The following is a 20,860-nucleotide window of genomic DNA, read 5'->3' as shown; positions in this document are numbered from 1 at the left end:
GGATATTGTAAAATTTCAGAAATTATTTTCTTGGAGACCTTTTAGCTCCAGTGAGCTTGATGAACAGCTGGGCTGGGTGCTGGCCAGCTGCTCAGCTGTTATAATGATGTGGGTATCATATCAATCTCTATACTCAGTCATGTATACTTTCTGTTTTATCTCGTTTTACCTTCCATCTTTCCTTAGTTTCCTTCTAGTTCAACCAACAAAGGTAGTTAGAACTTTAGAGAAAAGAAGAGGAAAAAGCCAGCTCTGAATCAAGTCCTGAAGGGGTTCCTTAGGACAGTGTATCTGAAAAAAAATATTTTACATTTGTCCCAAGAAAGTCATRATCTGCGGGGCTGGTTCTAAGTAGTAACTTGCTAAGCTTTTTTGCTTTAATGCAACCTCAAGCTAGGTATTTTTTGCCTCAGAAGAGACTTTCTTCTTCCACATGAAGCATATTTTTCCATGAACAATGAGGCAAATAGGGACTTGTATTGTATGGACTTGTGCCATAATACATGCATGTCTACTATTTCCCCATCATCATCAACACAATAACTGTAGTTTCTTCCCCACAGTGCTCATCATCACTACAATACCCTAAGGTCCTCTCTAGAGCCCCCGAACAATCAAAAGAGCTTATGGTGCCATAATACTGTTGTGTTTCTTTATGGCTATGAATTGGGAGTATGCTTTCTGTTGATGGGCACTAGGAATAAACAATGCAACATTAAGTTGGCTTCACTTGTTCTTAAAGGATCCAGGAATGAATAATAAGTAATGATCGGCTCCCGATCTGAATGTGGAGCACAAGTGAACCTCTTTCTCTTTCTTATTTGCTCTGGCAGAATATGAGATATGTATTCGGGGCTTTAAGTTGATTGGCTCTAACTCCCAGGGTAGATTTGCTTCTTTTCAAAGAGAGCATCACTGTCCAAAAACAGCAATAGAAAGAAAGAAGCGTGTGGGTGAAAATTAGCTAGCACAGATTAAAGCCTGGTCAGATGCGAGTGAGCGTAACTTGTGAGAGAAGCGAAATGCCATCACAAAGTGACCAAGGCCTTTGCTGTCTTATCAAGACAGTTTAGAAGGTGAGAATCATAGGTTCTTTGTCCTGGACCATCCAGGCTGTGTTCATCTCTTGTGAAATACAGGCTGGCAAAGCTTGGTCTTGATTTCATCACCTCTGGAGTGATTTGTTGTTGTGCATACACTGCGTGTGGTTCGTTGTCAAGGTCACACAGCACAGAACCAGGAAAAGAACTTGATGCCTTGAAAGTCAAAGTGTATGCATTGAGGCAGAGGAGGAAAGAGGCAAACAGTGGCAAGAGCAGGGTGTACAGCAGTGCTTCTCACGTGTAATTGTGTCTGCATGGCAGCAGTTCCCTTCTTTAAGGAATGCATGTCTAYTCCAGGCCAGAAGAGTATGTACCTGCTATACGCCCAATGTACATGGATCAAAGTCTCCTTTAGCAGTAGCAGCAGCCAGCATCTTACCAGGTCTCTCACTCCATTCCAGGATTGCCCAAATCCCACCCCCCAAAAGTTAGCTTTCCCCAAAGTACTTGTTTTCTTCTTAAGCACTCAGATCCTTCTCTCTCCCTTTTTATTGTATCTAATAACCTGTAAATAGTTCTTTGGTTAGTTAATAAATAGCTCTAACACAGGGGTGGGTTTTTTGTTTTTTTTTAATCCCTCAAGGGATTGTCTTTTGTTATTCAAAGCCCAAGGTACTTGACACAGAAGCAATGCAGAAGTCCCCGGGCTTCAAACACTGTCTTGGCTGTGGGATCATTATGCCTATAAGTGATTCCCATCCTCACTGTCTGATAAGCCTTGGGGAAGAACTGCCCAGAGAAGAATGCATCACTYCAAATTCCTCAGGAGCGCTGGGAGGCATCCATCCATGCTGGGAGGCCTCCACCACTGGAGGAGTTACTCTCTCACCTGCTGATTAGTCTTTCATGATCAACATTTCACCCCGCCTGGGGACCCTCCTGCCTTTGTCTGACTTCCTTTACAAGGCTGAAAAAACTCTGGCCTCCTGTCTGAGAAAGGAAGGCACCTCCCTTTTAAAGCTGTGCTCCGAAAGGTCCAGGTCAGCCAGTTTTGTTTTGAGGCCCAAGAATTGCCCGTCAAGCTCTAAAACAGGCCTGGGAACTGCTGTGTCTCAGATTTATTGCCTCATGAGTATGTGTTCTGAGGAGAACCTTGGTTCTTTGCTTTTCAGTTGCATCCAAAAAGTGACATAATTTACTGATACCATTAAGTCTATTGGTGTTATCAAGACTGCTGCCTGCTGATGTGCCTGTAAAGTTTCCAATTTGGCATTGTACTGCTTAATCTTCTCCAGGTGATCTAATGTTTTTATCAGAAGACCAGCTGTGCCCTGTGGATTAATGCATTCTTTCTTCAGCTGGCTCTCCTACTCTGCACCTCTGTCTTGTTCATTGTTATCACCAACTTCAGTATTGGTCATAATATGTCTCCTTGCCATTATCTTCCTGTCCTTCGGTAGCAGTGTATGCTCCAGTGCCTTCAGTACACATCCTGGTGCTGACTCTGAGACTCTGGACCTCTGTTCTGTCTCCTGTCATTCTGCCTTTGCCAGCAACTTCAGTTATTTGTCCTCTGATTTTGAGCTTTGCAGAAAACTCTACATTTAGTCTCAGGAGATTCTTACTGCTTTATCTTAGCATTCTGTCAGGGAAAATTTCTTATTCCTGCTCAAGGTGTAGTGGTAGTTYGCATTGGATAGAGATGGATTGGGCTCCAACACTCCTCAGCTCTCCAASCACATTTATTAGTATGCTAGGGAATTCATTGCTTAATGAAAGTCATTTTCCACAGCCAAGATCACTGTCACMAATGTCATCATGTGGTAAGAGCTGACATATACATCTCTTTGAGATATCCCTTAGTATCACCTATCACCTTACTACAAAACTTTCTTCAGCTGCGTTACAGAGAAATTTTCAACTCTATCATTAACTTATCATGGGGGCTGGGGATGAGATAAGTTCTTTCCTTGGTCATTTTCACCTTGGACATGATGTGTGATGGCATCAGCGCTGATGCCACCCTGTTCTGGTACTGGCTCTGCTTCTCTTTCTAGGCAAAGCTTCAATAACCAATGTTACCTCTTTCTTGGCTTCCTTTGGCTAAACAGACTGATTCTTCAGGGCAGGAAAAGAGCAGCTGTCCCTGCTAGGTCATGCAGTTCATCTCCTTCTCCACGTCTGATGGACTGCCCACCAAAATGAGCATCTGATGTCATTCAAAGACTTGTATTCTTCCTCTGACAAATATTAGAAGACCTTTTTTGGTAGTTTTTATTTTATAATATCCAGTGCTCTTTTCCAAGAATCTTTGTTCTCAGATCTTCACTGTCTTATAAAGGAGCAGAAACTCTTCATGCTTGACAAACTCCCAAGTCATCTTCCCGTTCAGACAGGCAGGATATGTGACAGACTGTCTTGCTACGAGTTTCCTGGACATTCTTGTATCTTTTCCAGATGCACARTATTTTAGAATTTCAGCCATATCTCAAAGAAATAAGAGCTGTAATTTTAGGCAAGAATAAAAAAAGAGCTACAATATCGTCATATCGTCTGCTTTCTTCCATGCTGGAGTTGTGGAGCGTGTTGCAACATGATGGTAGGAACATGCATACCAGTGGCTGATTACAGAGTGGTTTCCTYTGAGTTTAAACCATTCTTTGCCACTCTCATGGGTTGTGTGTCACATTGATGGCAGCTGATTTGTTATTGTGCCCTTTGACTCATGGTTTCAGGGTAGTACCTAACAGTAAGATTGCATAAACTATGGAGTACAGAGTAACTGTGGTGTTAGTGTGTTGACAAAGCTGGGCAAGTGTGCTTAAACATGCTTTTAGGGGAGTGTGGTAATCTTGAATCAATCCAAACAATATCTATGGAAAATAGCAGAATTACACTTAATTAATTGATATTCATGCAGTGTTGGAACTAAGGAAAAAGAAAATTTTWAAAACTGTTTCAAATCATCTCCTTTTTGCATTCATTCAGGGCAGATGTTCTTTTTTGAGCATCTATTTCTACCTTACCTCATGCTTTAACAAATACATATAGCAATATTCTATGCTGACCAGAGTGATGTTTCAGGATCTTTTAGAAAACTTCATGATTTTTTCCCCTTTTAASCCAGTTATTCAAAGCATTGATTTGTCATTATCACTTTTCACTTAAAAAGCAGCATCTGTAGTTGTGAGGGRGAGAAGAGGGAGGGTTGCTTCTCTTTCCTTACTTTAACCCCAAAAGTCTGTGTACACTGAGAGCACAAATCTTCGCTTCCTGGAGCCTGTGCAGAAACTCATTGAGAGAGAGAGGTTGAGATGGCAATGAAAAACAAACAGGAAGCTGTCATATTTTGAGTTTTATTTTATCCCTTTAATATTCTCTTAATCTGCCTAGGCARTGATCTTATGCATCCTCCTGCTTCTAGGGAATTTCTCTTCCTACGCTACCATATGTCTTCAGCTGTTGTTTGGGATGCTTCTGGTTGCTCTGGCTTTGTTGCTGCTCATATTCTTCTTACTTCTTCCCTTCCCACTCCCTAATCAAACAACAAAAATATGCAGGCAACCCTTGCTCCTATCTAAAAATCAAATGTGGCCCATCACCCAATGTACATATAGTTCATCATATGCATCTTGCACATCCTCCACGTACTGCATAATCCGCCAGACTTGGCAAATCTCCCCTCTTTTCTTTCGTGGTTTGCCTCTTCACACCAGTTGGTTTCTATCTCTGGATTACTTGTCCAAACAGGCTGCTGTTCTCTTGAGATGGGGGAATGGATGCTGGGCATCTGCTGCGTTCTTCCTGGTACTGCAGTGTAGGAGGAGGAAGGGGAGCAATAAAGGGGCAGATAAGGGCAGCAAGGAGCACTTTAGCATAGGTAAAAGAAAGGCCACTGGTGCCTTCAGGTTACTCGTTTCCTTCAACAAAAGTCATACACACGTGGAAGGAGCTGGAGTGGTAATACAATGTGCCTCTTTGTTGTCTCCTGCTGCCTTGACATATTAGWGGTGGGACGACTGCATGGTAACACTTGTGGCCCCTCCTGCTAAACCTGGGGGTGACAATGAAAATAGAGCAGCCATGGCTCACAGAAGGGTGCGTGGAGCTCCTGCAAGCAGGGAAATGGAAAACGACAGGACAGTTCAAAGTAACAGGTATGTGTGATTTCTCCTGCCGGTGCCGCCTTTCTCTCACACAGCCCAATTAACAGGGGTCACAGAGCACCGATTAGCTGCCTCGGCATTTTGTAAACATAAAGCAGTGAAAAATCCAGGGTGAATGGGGGAGAGAAGATCAAATAGACAGTTATCTCAGCCTTCCTGCCTGTCCCTGGCGTTTGCCAGCCTAAGGGAAAAACCTTTTCAGAACAGGCCAATATGGGACAGTTTTATATCTGCTTCAGTATCTCTGATGCTCTTCTGTCTTCTCATAGCAAAACAACAAACAAGTGACTTTCAGCAGTTGTGTCACATGGACGGTGGTTGCTAGATAAAGGCAGGATCACAGGAAAAGCACGGACCATGGGCAGCTAGGCAGCTGTGGAAAGTTAGAGCATGCCTTTTGCTGCTTTGGCTGATGAGTTCAGTTGTTCCGAAAGTTTTCTGCTTTCGGAAGAGTAGACCAGCAGCTTTTTGCCTCTCATGTGAAGGAGAAGGAGTCTGTATAAGTGGAAAGCAACACATATTGGCTCATGGCAGACAAAAAGGTGTCTGTCTGATTCATGAGTTCGTTAGTGTGGCCTTGTAGGGTTTGAAGAGCCCAAGCTGGAAACTTTCTTGGTTGTTCAGTGTGTCTGTCAGGGCTGCAGGAAGTCTCCATGTGCAGTACTGGAGCCTCCCTGAAGGGTGAGAGCTGTGGTGACCTTGTGGTTTCCCCTTCTTCCTTTGTGCTCCCCTTTTTTGGGGGTAGCACAGCAATACTCCCACTTCAGCTGCCATATTCAGGTTAAGTGGCTGCACTTGCTTCTGTCAAGCCAGCACATGCTCCTGTGGTGTGATCCCTTATTAGACTAGACAGGCCATATCAGCTCTCCATTCTCTCTGCATCCCTGGAGACACTGTCTCGCTCCGTAGCTGTTCCTATTCTCCTTCTCTGTGGGATACGGCATATCTGCCAGCTCCCCTTCCAGCTTCTCCAGTTTTTAGTGTGTGGAAGATTGCTTGAGGTAAGATGAAGAAAGATGAGGAGCAGGACTGGAATATTCTTAGCTTCTGACAAACCTGGTTTCTCTCAGTTCTTTCTTTCTTCTCCTAAATATAAATGGTTTCAGAGTTCAGCTGGGAAGGCAGGGGATTCTCTAGCATCCAGCTGTGTAAATTAGATTTTCTTAGCTAGATCAAGCAGCCCTTCTGCTTGAGAACCTCCTGTCCTACTCTGTGTTGCCATGTTGGAAGGGGGGTCCTAAATTACATCGGTGTCCTAATGTCTCCTCCTGTCATGTGGTCTGGTCAGTGTGCTCTTGAAGGTTGTCTCAGTGCCACGTTCAGCCTCTGGAGGCATGTCGTGGGGCAGGCAGGTGAGTGGCAGGGAGCAGGAATAGCTAGCGTGCTGAATTCACCCCACTTTCCTCTACCTTTTTGAAGACATGAGTGTATCTTTCAGGGATGTGCAAATGCCAGTTCCTGGGGTTAGACGAGACTGTTTTAGGGCAGAGCTGCTGCCATTTACCATTTACTAGCCAACTTTTTTTTTTTTTTTTTTTTTTTTTTTTTTTTTTGAAGCAAAACCATGAGCGTAAGGTAGAAATAAATCTTCCCATGTTTAGAAGTATGAAGACAGATTGGTGCATGCAGAGCTTTGTGCAGTCTGCACTCTGACTCTTGAAACCTTTTTCTCCTTTCCTACACTGTCAGTGCTCCTGAACRGCCATGCAGGCAGAGCTATTTGAGGTTTGGACAGCATCTGCATTCAGAAAGCTAGTTCTGGTTAAGAGTGGAGGATGAGAGGTAGAGATGTGCCTATACGTGCCTCATGATGGCCTCATACTCCAGCAATATCTGCTCTCTTCTGACTCTAGAAGAGAGACTTCACTGGAGCTTTGATCAGGCCAGTTTGATTTCCACCTTTCCCATCCTCCCACCCGTTTTGTGATCTCATTCAGGGTCCATTAATGTAAACAATCCTTCTTTTGTCCACAGCTCCATGTAGATCAGTGCATATTCCCCAAGCACGAGTCGAAAGAGGGCACTGAAGAGCAGGATGAGCCCAGGTGTTTATTTCCTCCATCATAAGGGCTCTTCCAGGGTCCAGCCTTGCTGAGGCCTGTCACCGGGTTGCTGTGGCCAAGAGTTATTCCTTACCTCAAGACTATCCATTGCTGGTATTCTTAAAGCCTGTCCCTGCAGGTAATGCAGAAAGCTGCTAGTTGGATTGGAAGCAAAATGTGGCTCTTAAAGCTTACGGTCACGATTCTTGGATCTCCAGCTCCCCGCACATTTTACTCTGCTGTGGTGAAGTGTTTTAAGGAGAGGCCCTTCACAGCACTAGTTGCCCTTGAGTCTTTGCCAGTCTGATTGCCCTGATGACAATGGTCTGAGGAATACATGTTTTGTGTTGGCTTGCATGTCTTCTGGGCAGGTTGCACACAGAGGGCTTGGAAGGCAATCAGGATTATACCTATCTGATCTTTTTCTCCCCCATCGGGATAGTATCTTTTTTCCCCTGCACCATGCCTGACTTAGTTTCTAAGTAAAGTAAGTTGTTTGAAGGTAAAGTACAAGCTGGTCCATAAGCCTTCCTCCCCCACCTCAGATAAGAAAGCTCATTAATACAGTTTAAAAAAAAAAGTCTCCATTGTTACATGAGAGCTCAAGGTCAAGCTGGTAGTAGTAACTCATATTGCTTCTAAGGTCAGCCTATGCTTTCTCTTTCTGACAAGCCACGATAGATTGATCGTGGGGGCCTTTACGTTATTTTTTCATCTAAAATAGGCTTTGCTTCTCCTGACCCTGCTAATGATGTTTGACTGAGGTCATCCCAGCAAACCCTGAATCCTTCCCATTACCGTCTAGAGGGCTTGCCTTTGTGCCGAAGCATTGTATGCTTGTTAAGAATTTAGTTTTCCTGATCTCTGCTGTTGCAAAGAAGCTATCTTCATTGGAGAGAGGAAAATATCTGGAATGCCATCTGTCAATTAATGCTCTCATTAACACCTGAGTGACTCCCAACACCGAACTGGTACCTTTTTGCCAATTCAGAATATAAAAGGTGCCAGCCCRTAAGGTGAAATATCTTCAATCCAAGAAATCTTTTTTCGCTTATTACTGAGCGAATTGCCTTGCAAAGGCAATTATTGCCTGTTATTTGCCTGTTGCTTGCTGAGGGAATCCAAGTCTTTTTCAGCTTTTAAAGCTTTTACTGACTAGAAATATCACCTCTACTGTTTTTCTTACTGGCTAACTCTGTAAAAGGAACTGCAAGAAGATAGTCTTTGAGGGAAGTTGAGCTCTTCCAGTCTTGTTTTCCATTTTCCTCCCTCACACTGTATGAAAGTCTCTTGGGTGAAGGTGAAGAAGGTCTATTAATGTTCCTGCTCTTTGTCATCCTTTGGTTTTGTCAGGGTTCTTGGTTTTAATCTCCACTACAGAGCAATGTGGGTAAGGCATAGGTCAGGCCTACCCTTTTCCCAGCAGTTTTACTTAAAGAGTGTTCCAGTATTTACTCTACCATCGCATTTTTGTAAATTAAATGAAACAAGAGACTTAAAATATTGTCAACATGATAGATATTCTAGCTAGTGGGCCCAGGCAATTATTTGGCTTCTGAACTTTCAGAAGGCTTATCTGTGTGTGCCAGCAGTATCTGAGCATCATTGAGAGATTTTTGTGTCCAATATTTCCAACTTCTTATCCTAATGTTTCTTTTGATCCAATATTTACTTTCTCAGGCTTGAGATTTTTGTGTGTTTTGTCTTAGGCTTTTTGAGGGGAGCAGAGAGGGGGAGCTTATAACAAAATTGGCAGCAGTGGGCCGCATAGAGAAGTATGCTGTGACAGTAAATCCATACTTGGTCCATGGCATCCTGCCTGCGGGAAGTGCACATTGACATGGGGACTCTCTTACTGAATCAGTGTTTGTTTTTGCTTTTGTTTTTTTGGCTTGATTTTGTTTACAGTTTCCGAGCCAAGATTTAATGTGCTTTGGAGACTTGAAAAATAAAAGCACAAATGGCTCTGCTTCTGTTGGGCTTGAGCATAAAAATATACGTGTGTGTGTATGTATGTATATGTATACACACACACACACGCACCCATGCTTGCAGTCTTAACAGTCCTGGGTTTGCTCAGAAGGGATTTCACATTGAGGTCGCCCTCCAGGGTGCCTGTGGGCTTGAGGTCTGTAGGTGCAGCTGTCCTCTCCCAAGTGTGCTCACCCGAAGCTCCGGATAAATTTTTTCTTTTATCCTGTGAGCCCTGTGAAATGCTCACATGTTCCTGCTGAGGTATCCAGAGGAGATGCTCTTAGAGACTGCACACAGCGATGGCACACAGGCACCAGGAAGGGGACTTCGCTAGTTCCAGGTGCCAGCCAAGCCTCTCAGACGGAAGAAAGAGACCAGCACATTAAAACCTTGGGTGGTGGGAAAGGTGCCTTTGAGTGTGGGGAAGGCTGCTGTGGAGACAGACTGCTGAATTGTGATCACCATGCTGGGGGAGGAGTCCTCGGCTCCCCTTTCCTGGAGCACAGAGGAACATCCCTCTTCTGCGAGGCAGCCGTGTGGCAGATGGTCGGGCTGCCATGCTCGACTCTCGGGGGGGGGGGTGTATAATTTCTCTGACACTGATAATTTTTCTGGACGCTGATACTCCTTCAACTTGCCCCCATCTTCTTTATGCCCTGATTCTTTTGCAGCTGCTACTAAAGATCACAGGCAACTTGAGCTGCAACATCGCCAGTACTCTTGTGGATTGTCTGCTGTTGTTTCTCCCCTTTGAGACGAGTGTGCTAGATCATGTCCTTCTGCTCACGACAGATTTCTTTTTATATATGGACAGGTACACAGCATATGCTTAAAACTTCCAGCCACAGATGTGATTCAGCTTGACCCCTTTTTAGTGATTGGAGAAAGGCAGGGACTACTGATGACAGCACGGTGGTTTCAGAGCATACAGTTGAGGATGAGGCTCCTTGTATGCTTACAGAAAAGGAATTATGTCACAAGGACATCCACATCATCCACCTGGGGATGTTTCACTTAGATACACATGTATTATTCTACCATCTCCCTACTGCAGCTATCCCAATTCTTTTCTATATCAGATGGTGACTGTAGAGCAAAGGGACCTTGTGGCAAGTGAGGGAAACTTTGTCTTGATTTTGTGAAATTTTAACAGCACAGAGGCTAATGAAGTTGGGATGGGGAGAAAAACTGTAGGAAGGGGGAAGCTTTATAGTAAGTGTTCCAAGTATAACTCTTCTGATCTCTTGTAGATGGTTACTTTAATATTTTTTCTTGGCTAATGAGCTGTATGAAAGATGCTTCTGCTGTATGGCATGGGGGCAGGCGTAGAAGAGTGAGATACGATGACAGTCATTATGGCCCATGGTCCCAAATGCTTTTTTTAATTGTTACCAGGAGCCCCAATTTGCTTCCAGGGAGGACACTGAGAACTCTCTTGATTTCTCCTCTGGATCAAGTGATTACTAATTCAATGTGAAAAAGCTCTTCTGAAGACACCTAGTCCTTCTTAAATTCAGAAACTAAACAGACATGACCCTTGCTGTTAGTGGTACAAGATGACAGGAAAAGGGATTTTCCATTGGATACATGCTCTGAAACAGAATGTATCCAAGTATGAATCTATTCCAGCTGCTGAATATCTGAATTTGTAGAGAAGAAGCTTTGCTGACTTACCATTGCTTCTGTCAGTTGAGTGTCGGTGATGCTGAGAACATCAGAAGAAATATATCTATCTTATTATCTCGGTAATCTCCTACCACCTTCTCACCTAGAAAAGGGTTTTCAGAGATTCTCAACTGCAGCACATACTATGTAGGACTTAACACACCTGCAGATATATCGCTATCCTGTTTGTTGAATTGAAGAAGGCATGCAGGTTGTTCCACTCCTGGGCCCTGTCTCTTCAATTCTTGGATTTGGATTTAATAGGTAACGCTAAATAATAGGTTTCAAGCATTTCTGGTTTGTCTGTGGAAGAACTCAAAGGCTAGAGTTTTTGTAAGTTGCAATGCTCCCTGCAGATATTATTCTGTGATCAAGACAGCCTGTTTCAGAAACTTTTTGCAAAGAAAAGTTTAATTGAGACAGGCCAAGGGAGACTAAGCATAGGTGTGGCAGACAGATTGAAGACTGGGACCTCATATTTGTCTGGGAAAATGAGACCAACCCTCTTGAAGAGGGAAAATATAAATTGAATAGAATCGAGAGTGATTGGAAATGCCTTGAGACATCTGGTTCCCATCTCTGGTTCTCATTTCTATCCTTATTCAAAGCGACAAATGCACAGTAGCTGCCTTTGAAAATTGATGGGGTAGGAACTCAAAGTACTTTTGAGAACAGAGCTTGTAATGTATCGGACACTGAGCTGGATGGCAGAAATTTTTAGTGTTATGTGAACGTCAGACTTGAACTAAATTGGTTAAGTCAACAGAGCAAATCCACAAAGGGAATGTGAGTTATATTGGCAAAGATTTCAGATGATCTTATGGAATTGAGAAGCTTCCTGGATCAGTGGGGTGGATATTCTTTTAAGGGGGTGCAGCTAAAATGGAAGATCAAGAAAAGTGAACTTATACAAGTGGAAAGACTATCTGTCTGATGCATGTCTTTCCCTTTTTTGTAGAAGAAGTTTTAGGCAGAAAAATAGGAGCTGATAAAGCAACTTCTGTTGCTTCTTTCTGGTATCCCGTGTCACCACTGTTTTCCAAGATCCTAGGAAAAGTGTTTATTTGGTCAATTTTACTAGAAATGACCAGAGCCACTATATCAGACCTGATCAGATAATCTTCTACCTTGAGCTCTGACAGAGTTTCAAAATGATGAACTTGTACTACTGGAATTGGATGCTCTCCGTCACCTTTCATGATGGAAGAAGCATTTGAAGAACAATGCAGGCATAAGCCTGYTTTCAGGGAAGGAGACTTAGGTCATTATTTCTGTTCTAAAAGCTTTAGTCAAATCTTTTTTTATTTTATTTTTTTCTATTTGGTGACCTGTAGTAAATATCTGATATTTAAACTGTGTGATCAAATAGCACTCCTAAAAACAAAGAGTTTATACTTAGTATTGTGCTTTTTGACAAGCCGAAGTCCTCACTGAAAGTTGGGTTGGGTTGGGTCTTGAGGTATATAATGAAATGTACGTACTATAGAAATGTACGGCAACAAATGTAAGGTAGGTTGACTCTGCATTCAATACTTCATAAAAGGATAGTTTCTGTAGTTTTTACCCTAAAATTCGTGCCTGAGACAACATGAATCATTTCATGAAACTGTCCTTCTTTATTGTATTGACTGAATRTTTTTGGTGTAAAGAACTGTTTCAAGTTACGTGTGGTTTTGCTTATATCAGTAGGGAAAAACATTGACATTTGGAAATGCTGATGTTTTGCTTGTGCCATATGGAAAAGAACGAAGCTTGCAGGCTGCAGAATTCACTAAATCCACATGCATTCATGCACCTGTTGTTAAATAGAATAGGGAGGCCAATAAAACTCATCCGGTGAGAGGAGTTAGCTCTAAGAGGTCAGCTTTCATTGATATGCAGAAAGAAACTGGCTCATAGAGAGTAATCTACAAGGCAGTAGCATCTATACCCCTCCATTCAGGAAGGAAGGGAAATCCAGGTGGATAGGGCTTGAAGAAATTGTGTGTCATCCTGCTCCTCAGTTCTTGCAGTCACTGTCCAGTCTTTACCAAATGTCTGAAGCCTTGCTGTCTAATAGCTAACTTCTCGTTTACTTTTAAGAATCTTCTTCCAGTTAGATCATGCTCCTCTGTCTCTTCATTAAAAAAAATAATAATAGCTTTTGTAGTAGTTAGCAATTTCTCAGGCACATGCAATACTGTAGTGCTGGCAAAGTTCCATTAATCATATAGAGTAATCTGTTTGCGCCAAAAACGTATCAAGTTGAGCTGCCTATTTGAGGGATGGTGGGAATGTGTACCCAGTGGTGTTCTTCCAGGCATATGGATGGCTTGTATGTGTAAGAGTGGCTGGATTCTGGGCACAGCGAGGCTCCCCCTTTTCTGTGCGCAGGACACAATTCTAGCAGGTTGACATAGACTGGCAAGTCTCAGGAGTCCAAGCAATATGGACAGTTACTTAAGAAGTTTTGGTTTTAGGGATAAATGGTCTCACCATACCTTCTTTATTCCCTTCCCTGAATTTTTCAACAATCAGAATAAGCTCTCCTTAAAATATAGATATGAGTTCTTCTAATCTTAAGCTTCATCAGCGGTCCAAGATATGTCAGATGGGACAATTTATAATACTCATCAATACCAGATAAGGAGAAGAAACATATATGTTTCCTTGGGTTAGATGGTGAACTTGTTGCAAAGGCATGGGTGCTTACTATGCCCTAGTTAGCAAACAAAACAAAACAAAAAAAAAAAAAACATTTTAGCAGAAGTGCTAAAGAGATGTTCAGCCTGAGCCCTTGAGTCTGGAGAGGAGTGTGCACTCTGAGCTGAACACTTTGTGAGGCACACTAGTGTTAGGAATGAGCCTTGCTGTGTAGCAGGGCCCAGGCTACAGTCTGCCAAGGTGGGCTGCACATATGTCCTGCCAGAGACAGTGTTGGCAAAGTAGGAGAAAAGTAGCAGCAGCTTTGAGCTTGGAGGGAGAGAAGGATGGGGGCGGTGACAGGAGTATGAGAGGCAAGGAGACAGCAGCAGAGAGGATCAGCTATCCAAAATTTCAGAGCTGCTGACCTGGTGCATAGAAAATTTCCCAAGAGGCAGAGGGAGGAGCAGGGCTTAGCAATGGCAGATGTGAGAAGCAAATGGAAAGCTGGAGAAGATAAGAGTCAATTGAAATGGAGGGAGGCAGATGGGATCAGACTAGTCTGCTGCATTGCATCTTAGTGTCATAGAGGGTCGATGCCTGTGATGGCACGGGGTACTACTCACTGTGATAAAAAGAGGATGGAGTGGGATGAGATCATGTTTAGCCTGTTCTTTCAACTTGAAGCAAAATAGTAGTAGTACAGAGTGCTGTAAGCTGCATGTATGTAACGTGAAATCCCACAGTGTTGCAACCAGAATATGGTACTGGTAGGGGAGCTTGGAAACCTCGACAACAGAGAGAGAGTGAACCGCAGCTGTCCTAGGCACAGTTTTCCTTCAAGCGTTAACTATTTCTGTGTTGCATTTATTTATGTTGTCCCTGTCACGTTAGGTATTTCTGGCATGGTAAAACCAGAGTGACTGTGGGGGGATTTTTTCTCTTGGCTAGATCACAGACATTTCACAGCTACCTGGAGGACATCATCAACTACCGCTGGGAGCTGGAGGAAGGAAAACCCAACCCGCTGCGGGAATCCACATTCCAGGAGCTGCCCCTGCGCACCCGAGTCGAGATCCTGCACCGTCTCTGCGACTACCGGCTCGATGCAGATGATGTCTTTGACCTCCTCAAGGTGCTTTGGGCAGTAGGAGTGGGGAAGGAGGAGATGGTGCAGTTGTGGGAGCTGGATGGATTAAGAAATCTTCCTGGGGAGGGCAGAAGGGAGGGAAGTCAGTGTCCCGTTTCCCTTGTGCAGTTGGGCATGATGCAAGGATATTGTGGGGTTTAGGTCACAGGTCAGAGACATTTCAGCAATGCGCTTATCTTGGTGGCCCTTTTCTGTCTTTTTTTCCTGATAGCTTTCTGATGTGTTGGTGACTAGAGCTCATTGTGCTTTTTCTGTGAAGTCAAAGAGTTGTGGGTTGCTCATGAGTTTTGAGGTGTGCTTTTGATAAGCCAGGACACTTTCCCCCATCACCCAGAAAAGCATGTTTTAAGGCCCGGTACTTGGTGCCAGTGCAGCAAGCTTTGACAGTTTGTCCTCTCCTCCCCCCTACACCCTCACTTGCAGAAGAGCCAAGGCAAATGTGTTGGACTGATCTTGGGACTCTCGTCCTCTGTAGATTTGTTTCTAACACAAAAGTCACTAAGTAAATTGGCTTCATTGGCTACACTTTTGAGAAGACTGAATTTGGAGATGCTCCAGCTGTAAGGGCAGTGCTGTAGGAGCGGAGACTGTTGCTGAGGGGCACTGTGAGATGGAAGGATGGGGCTGAAGTGTAGTGGGAGAGCTGGGGGAATGGGAGTGGCAGCAGTGGGGAGAGTTTCCAGGGCACTTCTCAAGGCTGTGCATGACTGTCACCAGCACTAATTAGACCTTCCCTGTCAGGAGCACCGAAGATGAAATGTTAAAATGAGAGAGGCCATTCAAATTAGAGATGCCAATCTAAATCCCTCCCTGGGCAGAGAGCGAATGTCGTCTTCCCTCTGGAGTCGCATTTTCCCAGAACGGCCTGGAAGAGCAGCTGTGCTGCTGTTATGGCATGGTGGGAGGGAGGGAGGTGTTTGTGGAGGGAGGGGTGTCATCACATCTTGTGTGACAGTGTGGCTGCTTTTCAACTTGTCACCGTCTGTCTGGGCGCTCCCCATGGATGCAGGGCTTGGACGCCGACAGCCTCCGCGTGGAGCCGCTGGGCGAGGACAGCAGCGGTGCGCTGTACTGGTACTTCTACGGCACGCGGATGTACAAGGAGGACCCGGTGCAGGCAAAAAACAATGGAGAACTGGCTCCAGACAGGTAACAGCCCCCTCGAGTCCTTGCACTTCCCCTGTGTCTGGGTGCATGGGGAGAAGGGGGGGCCTGTGCAGCCAGCCTGACTGGAAGGGACTCTCCGCCTGACTGCTGTTGTCACAGAGGGGAGCGTGTGGCTGCAAAGGGAGGGCCTGGGAGAGGGCTATGTCGATGCAGGGCAAGACTGGAGTTGCCAAGCAGACTGCTAGCTGCCCCGTGTTGTGCATTGTGTTAGAGCCAGTTTGCAGCCTTTGTGGCACCACGAGAACCTGCTGTGGAAGTGATGTTGCCTGCCCCACCACATTCCTAGCTGTCTGCCCTGCACCGTGCCGGCGGCTCCCAGATCAGGCTCCCAGCAAGTGGGAATCCCGCTTCTCCTTCCCTTCCTCCCTCCCTCCCTCCCTCCCTCTTCATCCTGTTGCTGCTCTGATTTAATCCCTCCTTTGGTTTAGTTCCTAGCAGCTGTTTCAATTTCCCTACCCTTCTCTTTTCCTGCTAGCCAAGGTTCCCTTGCTCAGCAAATATTTCATGTTGATTTTGTTGTTTTGCAGGGGATGTGGGGGGCAGACAAACACCCCAAATGTTCCTGGRAAAACAGGCAAGAGACGAGGGCGACCCCCAAAGCGAAAAAAACTGCTGGAGGAAAATCTACTGAGGTATGGAAAGGTTGTTCTGCGATAGTTGTAGAATGCACATGTTCCCAGATGGAAGTCTCTCTGATATTTCTTGCCTTTAATAATATAATGTACTTCGGGGCTTCCCCCAAAAAGTATATCTATCTCATGCAGCCGTAATTTCAATGTATCTCTGAAATGAAGCAAGCTCAGACTTGGAAGGTGCTTTGATCACTCTCCAAAGAAAATTCTGACTGAGCTGGAAGCCAAGTTTGGTGAAACAGTGGGTATCACTCTTCCTGATGCCTGACTTCTGATGCAGTTCCTCTGTGCAGTGCTAGGGAATATGGTCCTGATAAAGAAAGCTTTCACTGTTTAGTACTTGAAGCCAAAATCCTGGCCCCCTTGAGCCAGTATAGATTTTGGGATACTTCCCGTAAGAATTGAAATACAGTCCTTGCCAAACACCAATCTAAATAATTCACTTCTTAAAGTGTTATGAAGCTATGATACATATATTGAATGTGTGTGTTCTGCACACTGATTTTCTTATGGTTTTGCTATGCACCAAATAATTTCTGTGTTCCCCGTGCTTCTACCCAGAAATGGCTGCATTTCAGTGATGTTAAGTAATGTATTATATCAACCCTTCTCTTTCTTTTTGGTAGGGAGAAGGCAGAAGAGAACTTGCTAATCCATGAGACACAGATAAGAAATGGTAAAGAGGTTTTGTGGGGTCAGGGTTGATATGATCAGTTCACACAGCTCTTAAATTATCAAAGCCTAGAGAGGTGGGCTTCTGAGGAAAGGGAGAGTCTTTCTCTTAGTGATTCCAGCTGAGTTTGGAGGAGAGGTTAGCATTACAGGCTGCTGTACAGCTAGGAGCCTGGGTACCTACATACTTCCTATCTTATCATGGATTAGTTTGGGATGAAGAAATGCAGTGTATTGGGTTACACTAGGCCTTAGGGGCCCACCTACTCRCTAGAGTGGATAGAAATGAATCAGTTTTGCTTCTCTGGGAGTGAGGTGAATACAGGTCCCTGTTTGCAGTGGGAGCTTTTTTTTCCTTTGTACCAAACGCACTGGGAAGAGAGAGTAGAATTAGTGATGCCAACATTGCGAAGAGGCTTTTGATTCTCCTCACCTCTCTCTCCTAGTAGCTGTTGGGTGGCTAGACTCCATCCTCTGTAGACGCTGACTTGAGGATATCCACCTAAGGGTTAATGAGGGAAGGAGAAAAAGAGAGTTGGCAACATAATGTGAAACTGAGTCTGAGGGGTTGGTACTCATTTGTCATACATGAGAATCCTTTGGCTTCCACATAAGTCATGGGCTCAGCCTGCCCATTCCTCCACAATAAAAGGCAACTGGGGCATTGTCTTTCCCATGCCTCCTTCTCGTCTTCCTTTGTTTTCGGATTTCCTGGCTGCTGCTCCATAGTTTGGAGGCAAAGCTGAAGCTACACACATGAGATACTGTGGGTTTTATCAGATCATTGTTTTCTAGTGAACTGTGTCACTTCAGTGGAGTAATCTTCTGGTGGCACAAAATAGGGCAATAGTCCTGGTTGCTTTTGAAATGAGTTTGCCATAAGAAGCTGGCAAGGGAAAGGAAAAAGAAGGCAGATTCTAGGGCAGTGTGCAGGTACGCTCTTCACACAAATTTAGCTCCAATAGCTCCTTCTGCCAAATGAGCATGGTGGGGTGACAGAAATAAATGTGGTTTTGGTCCTCCACCATCTCAGTTAACAGACCAGTACATTAGCTTGAACTGAAACTGATGGTGGGTTAAGCTAATACGCTAGCCTGTGACCTGGGGCTAGCACATGTTTGGTCTGCGTCACTACTGCTGCRTGGAAGTTTCTGACGGAGGGCAGGTGGCTGGAGGGAGGCAGCAAGCTCTCCGATCTTACTGAGGCAAAGTAGTAGCTTGYGTGGCAGAGCTACCGCAGCTCAAATCCACAAAGTGCCCAGGCTTGGGCTGAGAGAGGAGAGGGCTTGAGGGGGGTTCTTTATTTTTTCRTAATAAATTTGTTTAAAAATGCAGTGAGAAGCTACGTGACATCTGCCAATGGGGTGTGGGATTCTTTCTTTCTTTCCAGCAGCCAGTGGTTAGCATGCTTTTTTTTTTGAGGGAGCTGAGAACCCCTCAGCTTGAAGGGACTTGAACCAGCACCTTACCCCTCCCCAAACGTGGGCTGTAACCCTTTTGTTTAGAGATTGTCCTGGGGCAAAAGTGTGCAAGTTGCAACTGATGAGTTTTCTCCGCTCTGTGTAAACATTTGTGCAACCAGAACTACATTCCCTCTTTCCAGGTGGGTGTTCTAACCACCAYGCTGGAGAGTCTTCCCTTCACAATTAATATTCAAATATTTCACACAAAGTGGAACAGCTCAGAATGTCTTGGTAGTTAAGACATGCTCAGAGTGGGAAATCTGCTTCAGATTCAACTCTGAATCAAGCAGGGATGGGATGTGAACTTTTGGAACTTCCCCCCCATCTGGCAGCCCGATGAACCCAGTCCTTCACTTCCTCTTCTTTTCTTTCAAGTGCCTGCAAATGAAATGTTTTATTTGAGTAGAATGGAAGGTTTTATTCACCACAGTAAAGGTTTGCAGTGCTAAAAATTTGGCTTATTTCAAAATAATATTTATTTTCAATGTTTTTATTCTGCTGCCAGATTAAAATAATCAGACATTTGCATTACCCTATGTTCTGCCTTGGCTGACAGCCTCCATTACAAGGAATAAATTAAATCCTTTTCTCTGGTACCCTTTGATCATGTAAAGTGATGGAAAGCCGTAACTGGGATGGAAGGTTACTGTTGCRTGTCATACTGCCCACGTGTTGCAAAGTGCCAGTGTTATTTTTTGCCTATGTAATTGCCCTGTGTCTTGGCATCTCTTTCAGTGTCACTAGGAGAGGTAACAAAACTTCCCATGAATCAAGAGAACTTTGGGTCTACAGCAGTGCAGTTTTTTTGTTTTCTTTACACTGACAGTGCTTTCCCTCACTGAGCATGTTCTCYTTAACAGTGACCACTAGTAGTATCTTTTTTCTTTCCCAAGCCATAATGATAGGAGAAGGGATAGAGAAAAGTTTTTAGTCCTAACTRTCATGGAGATAACATCCTTTCGTGTTGTTGAAGGGTCCCAAGGGCCAGGTCGGGGGACATGGTGGCTGCTGTGTCAGACGGAAGAGGAGTGGAGGCAGGTCACAGAAAGCTTCAGAGAGAGGACTTCCCTTAGAGAGCGGCAACTCTACAAACTTTTGAGTGAAGACTTCCTGCCGGAGATCTGCAACATGATTGCGCAGAAGGTGAGGAGACATGGCATCCTGTTTACCTCTGACCAATTTCAAGAGCATGGATGTTTGCTGATTGCAGGAGCACTGAATCCAGGCAGCTGTCACCCCACCCTGCTCCTCACTCCAGCCTGCAAGTGTCGTGGATGCAGGGGCTGTTAAGCATTATGTATGGGGAGAAAGACTCCCTATCATGGAGCGATAGGGCTTGAGTCAATGTGTAAGGATCTGGTTCATGATTGCAAGGCAGCGTATGTTGAAAGGCTGAAGGGGTTACTGTCTTCGGCTGTGTTCTTCTCCCTTTTCTGCTAGCAGGAAATCTCTGTCTGTTCTTGAACTGCTGCAGTGTACAGCCTAGCTTTTCCATGCAAACTGCTACTGATTTCACTTGAACTGCAGTTTCTCAGCTGGCTCTGCTGAAGGGGCAGTTGCTGCTTCAGCTGTCCTAGCTAAGTCTGCTTGAGACAGTAAGTCAGAGCTCTTAGACTCGTAGAGGTATTGCCTGTCAAATGAATATTTTAAGGGGGGACAGATTTGGAATGGTATCCTCCTGATAGACGGCTTTGTACAATGAACAGGCTCTGCAGGCAGCGTGACGTTCTTGGATTGAGTTCAGTTTGTTTGTTTGCTACCCTTGTAAAGCTATTAGGGATTTCATGGTCGCTTCTAGCCCTCAGAGTTTCTTCCGCCAGTATCACCAATGTGCCCTAATTTCATCCACTCTCTTTTTCCTTCCCTCGACTCTCAACCCTGTTTCAGGAGAAGCGTCTGCAGCGGACAGAGTTTTCTCCCAGGTGGATGTCTGACCATCAGCCCATCAAACCAATCAAGCAGGAGGTGAGGGGGGGTGTGAGGGGGAGGACAACGGAGGGAGGCGAGAGCAGATGCCTCCTGGGGGAAAAAATAAACCACAGCATCGCTATTCAGTGGGAAGGAGTCATTTGAAAGTGCTTGTGCTGAAAGAGAGATGGGTGGTAATGCCCGTCAAATCCAGCCTGACACTCARGGTTTCTATGGCGAGCAGGGAGGTGCTGCCCTCTGGATCGCGGAGGTAACAGGCCTTGCTGCAAACTCTGGTGCAGCTGCATATGGAAATCTGTGCTCAGTCTGGGGAATTCCACTTTAATGAAAGTGCT

At 44.7% G+C, this 20,860-nt stretch overlaps 1 protein-coding gene across 1 annotated transcript in view; it reads left to right on the top strand.

The window, feature by feature from the left end:
* Nucleotides 1-20,860, top strand: part of CECR2 (CECR2 histone acetyl-lysine reader) — a 48,859-nt gene that overhangs the window by 8,407 nt on the left and 19,592 nt on the right. The window contains exons 3-8 of the mRNA XM_085324121.1: nt 14,464-14,647; nt 15,672-15,811; nt 16,357-16,461; nt 17,088-17,137; nt 19,570-19,739; nt 20,484-20,561. Of these exons, the coding sequence (XP_085180247.1) occupies nt 14,464-14,647; nt 15,672-15,811; nt 16,357-16,461; nt 17,088-17,137; nt 19,570-19,739; nt 20,484-20,561 (727 nt within the window). The remainder of the gene's footprint in view (nt 1-14,463; nt 14,648-15,671; nt 15,812-16,356; nt 16,462-17,087; nt 17,138-19,569; nt 19,740-20,483; nt 20,562-20,860) is intronic.

Source organism: Rhea americana, unplaced genomic scaffold (genome assembly GCF_003343005.1).
Source record: "Rhea americana isolate MKP2758 unplaced genomic scaffold, rheAme1 scaffold_9, whole genome shotgun sequence".
NCBI lineage: Eukaryota > Metazoa > Chordata > Aves > Rheiformes > Rheidae > Rhea > Rhea americana.
This window is presented reverse-complemented; position numbering and strand designations above follow the sequence as displayed.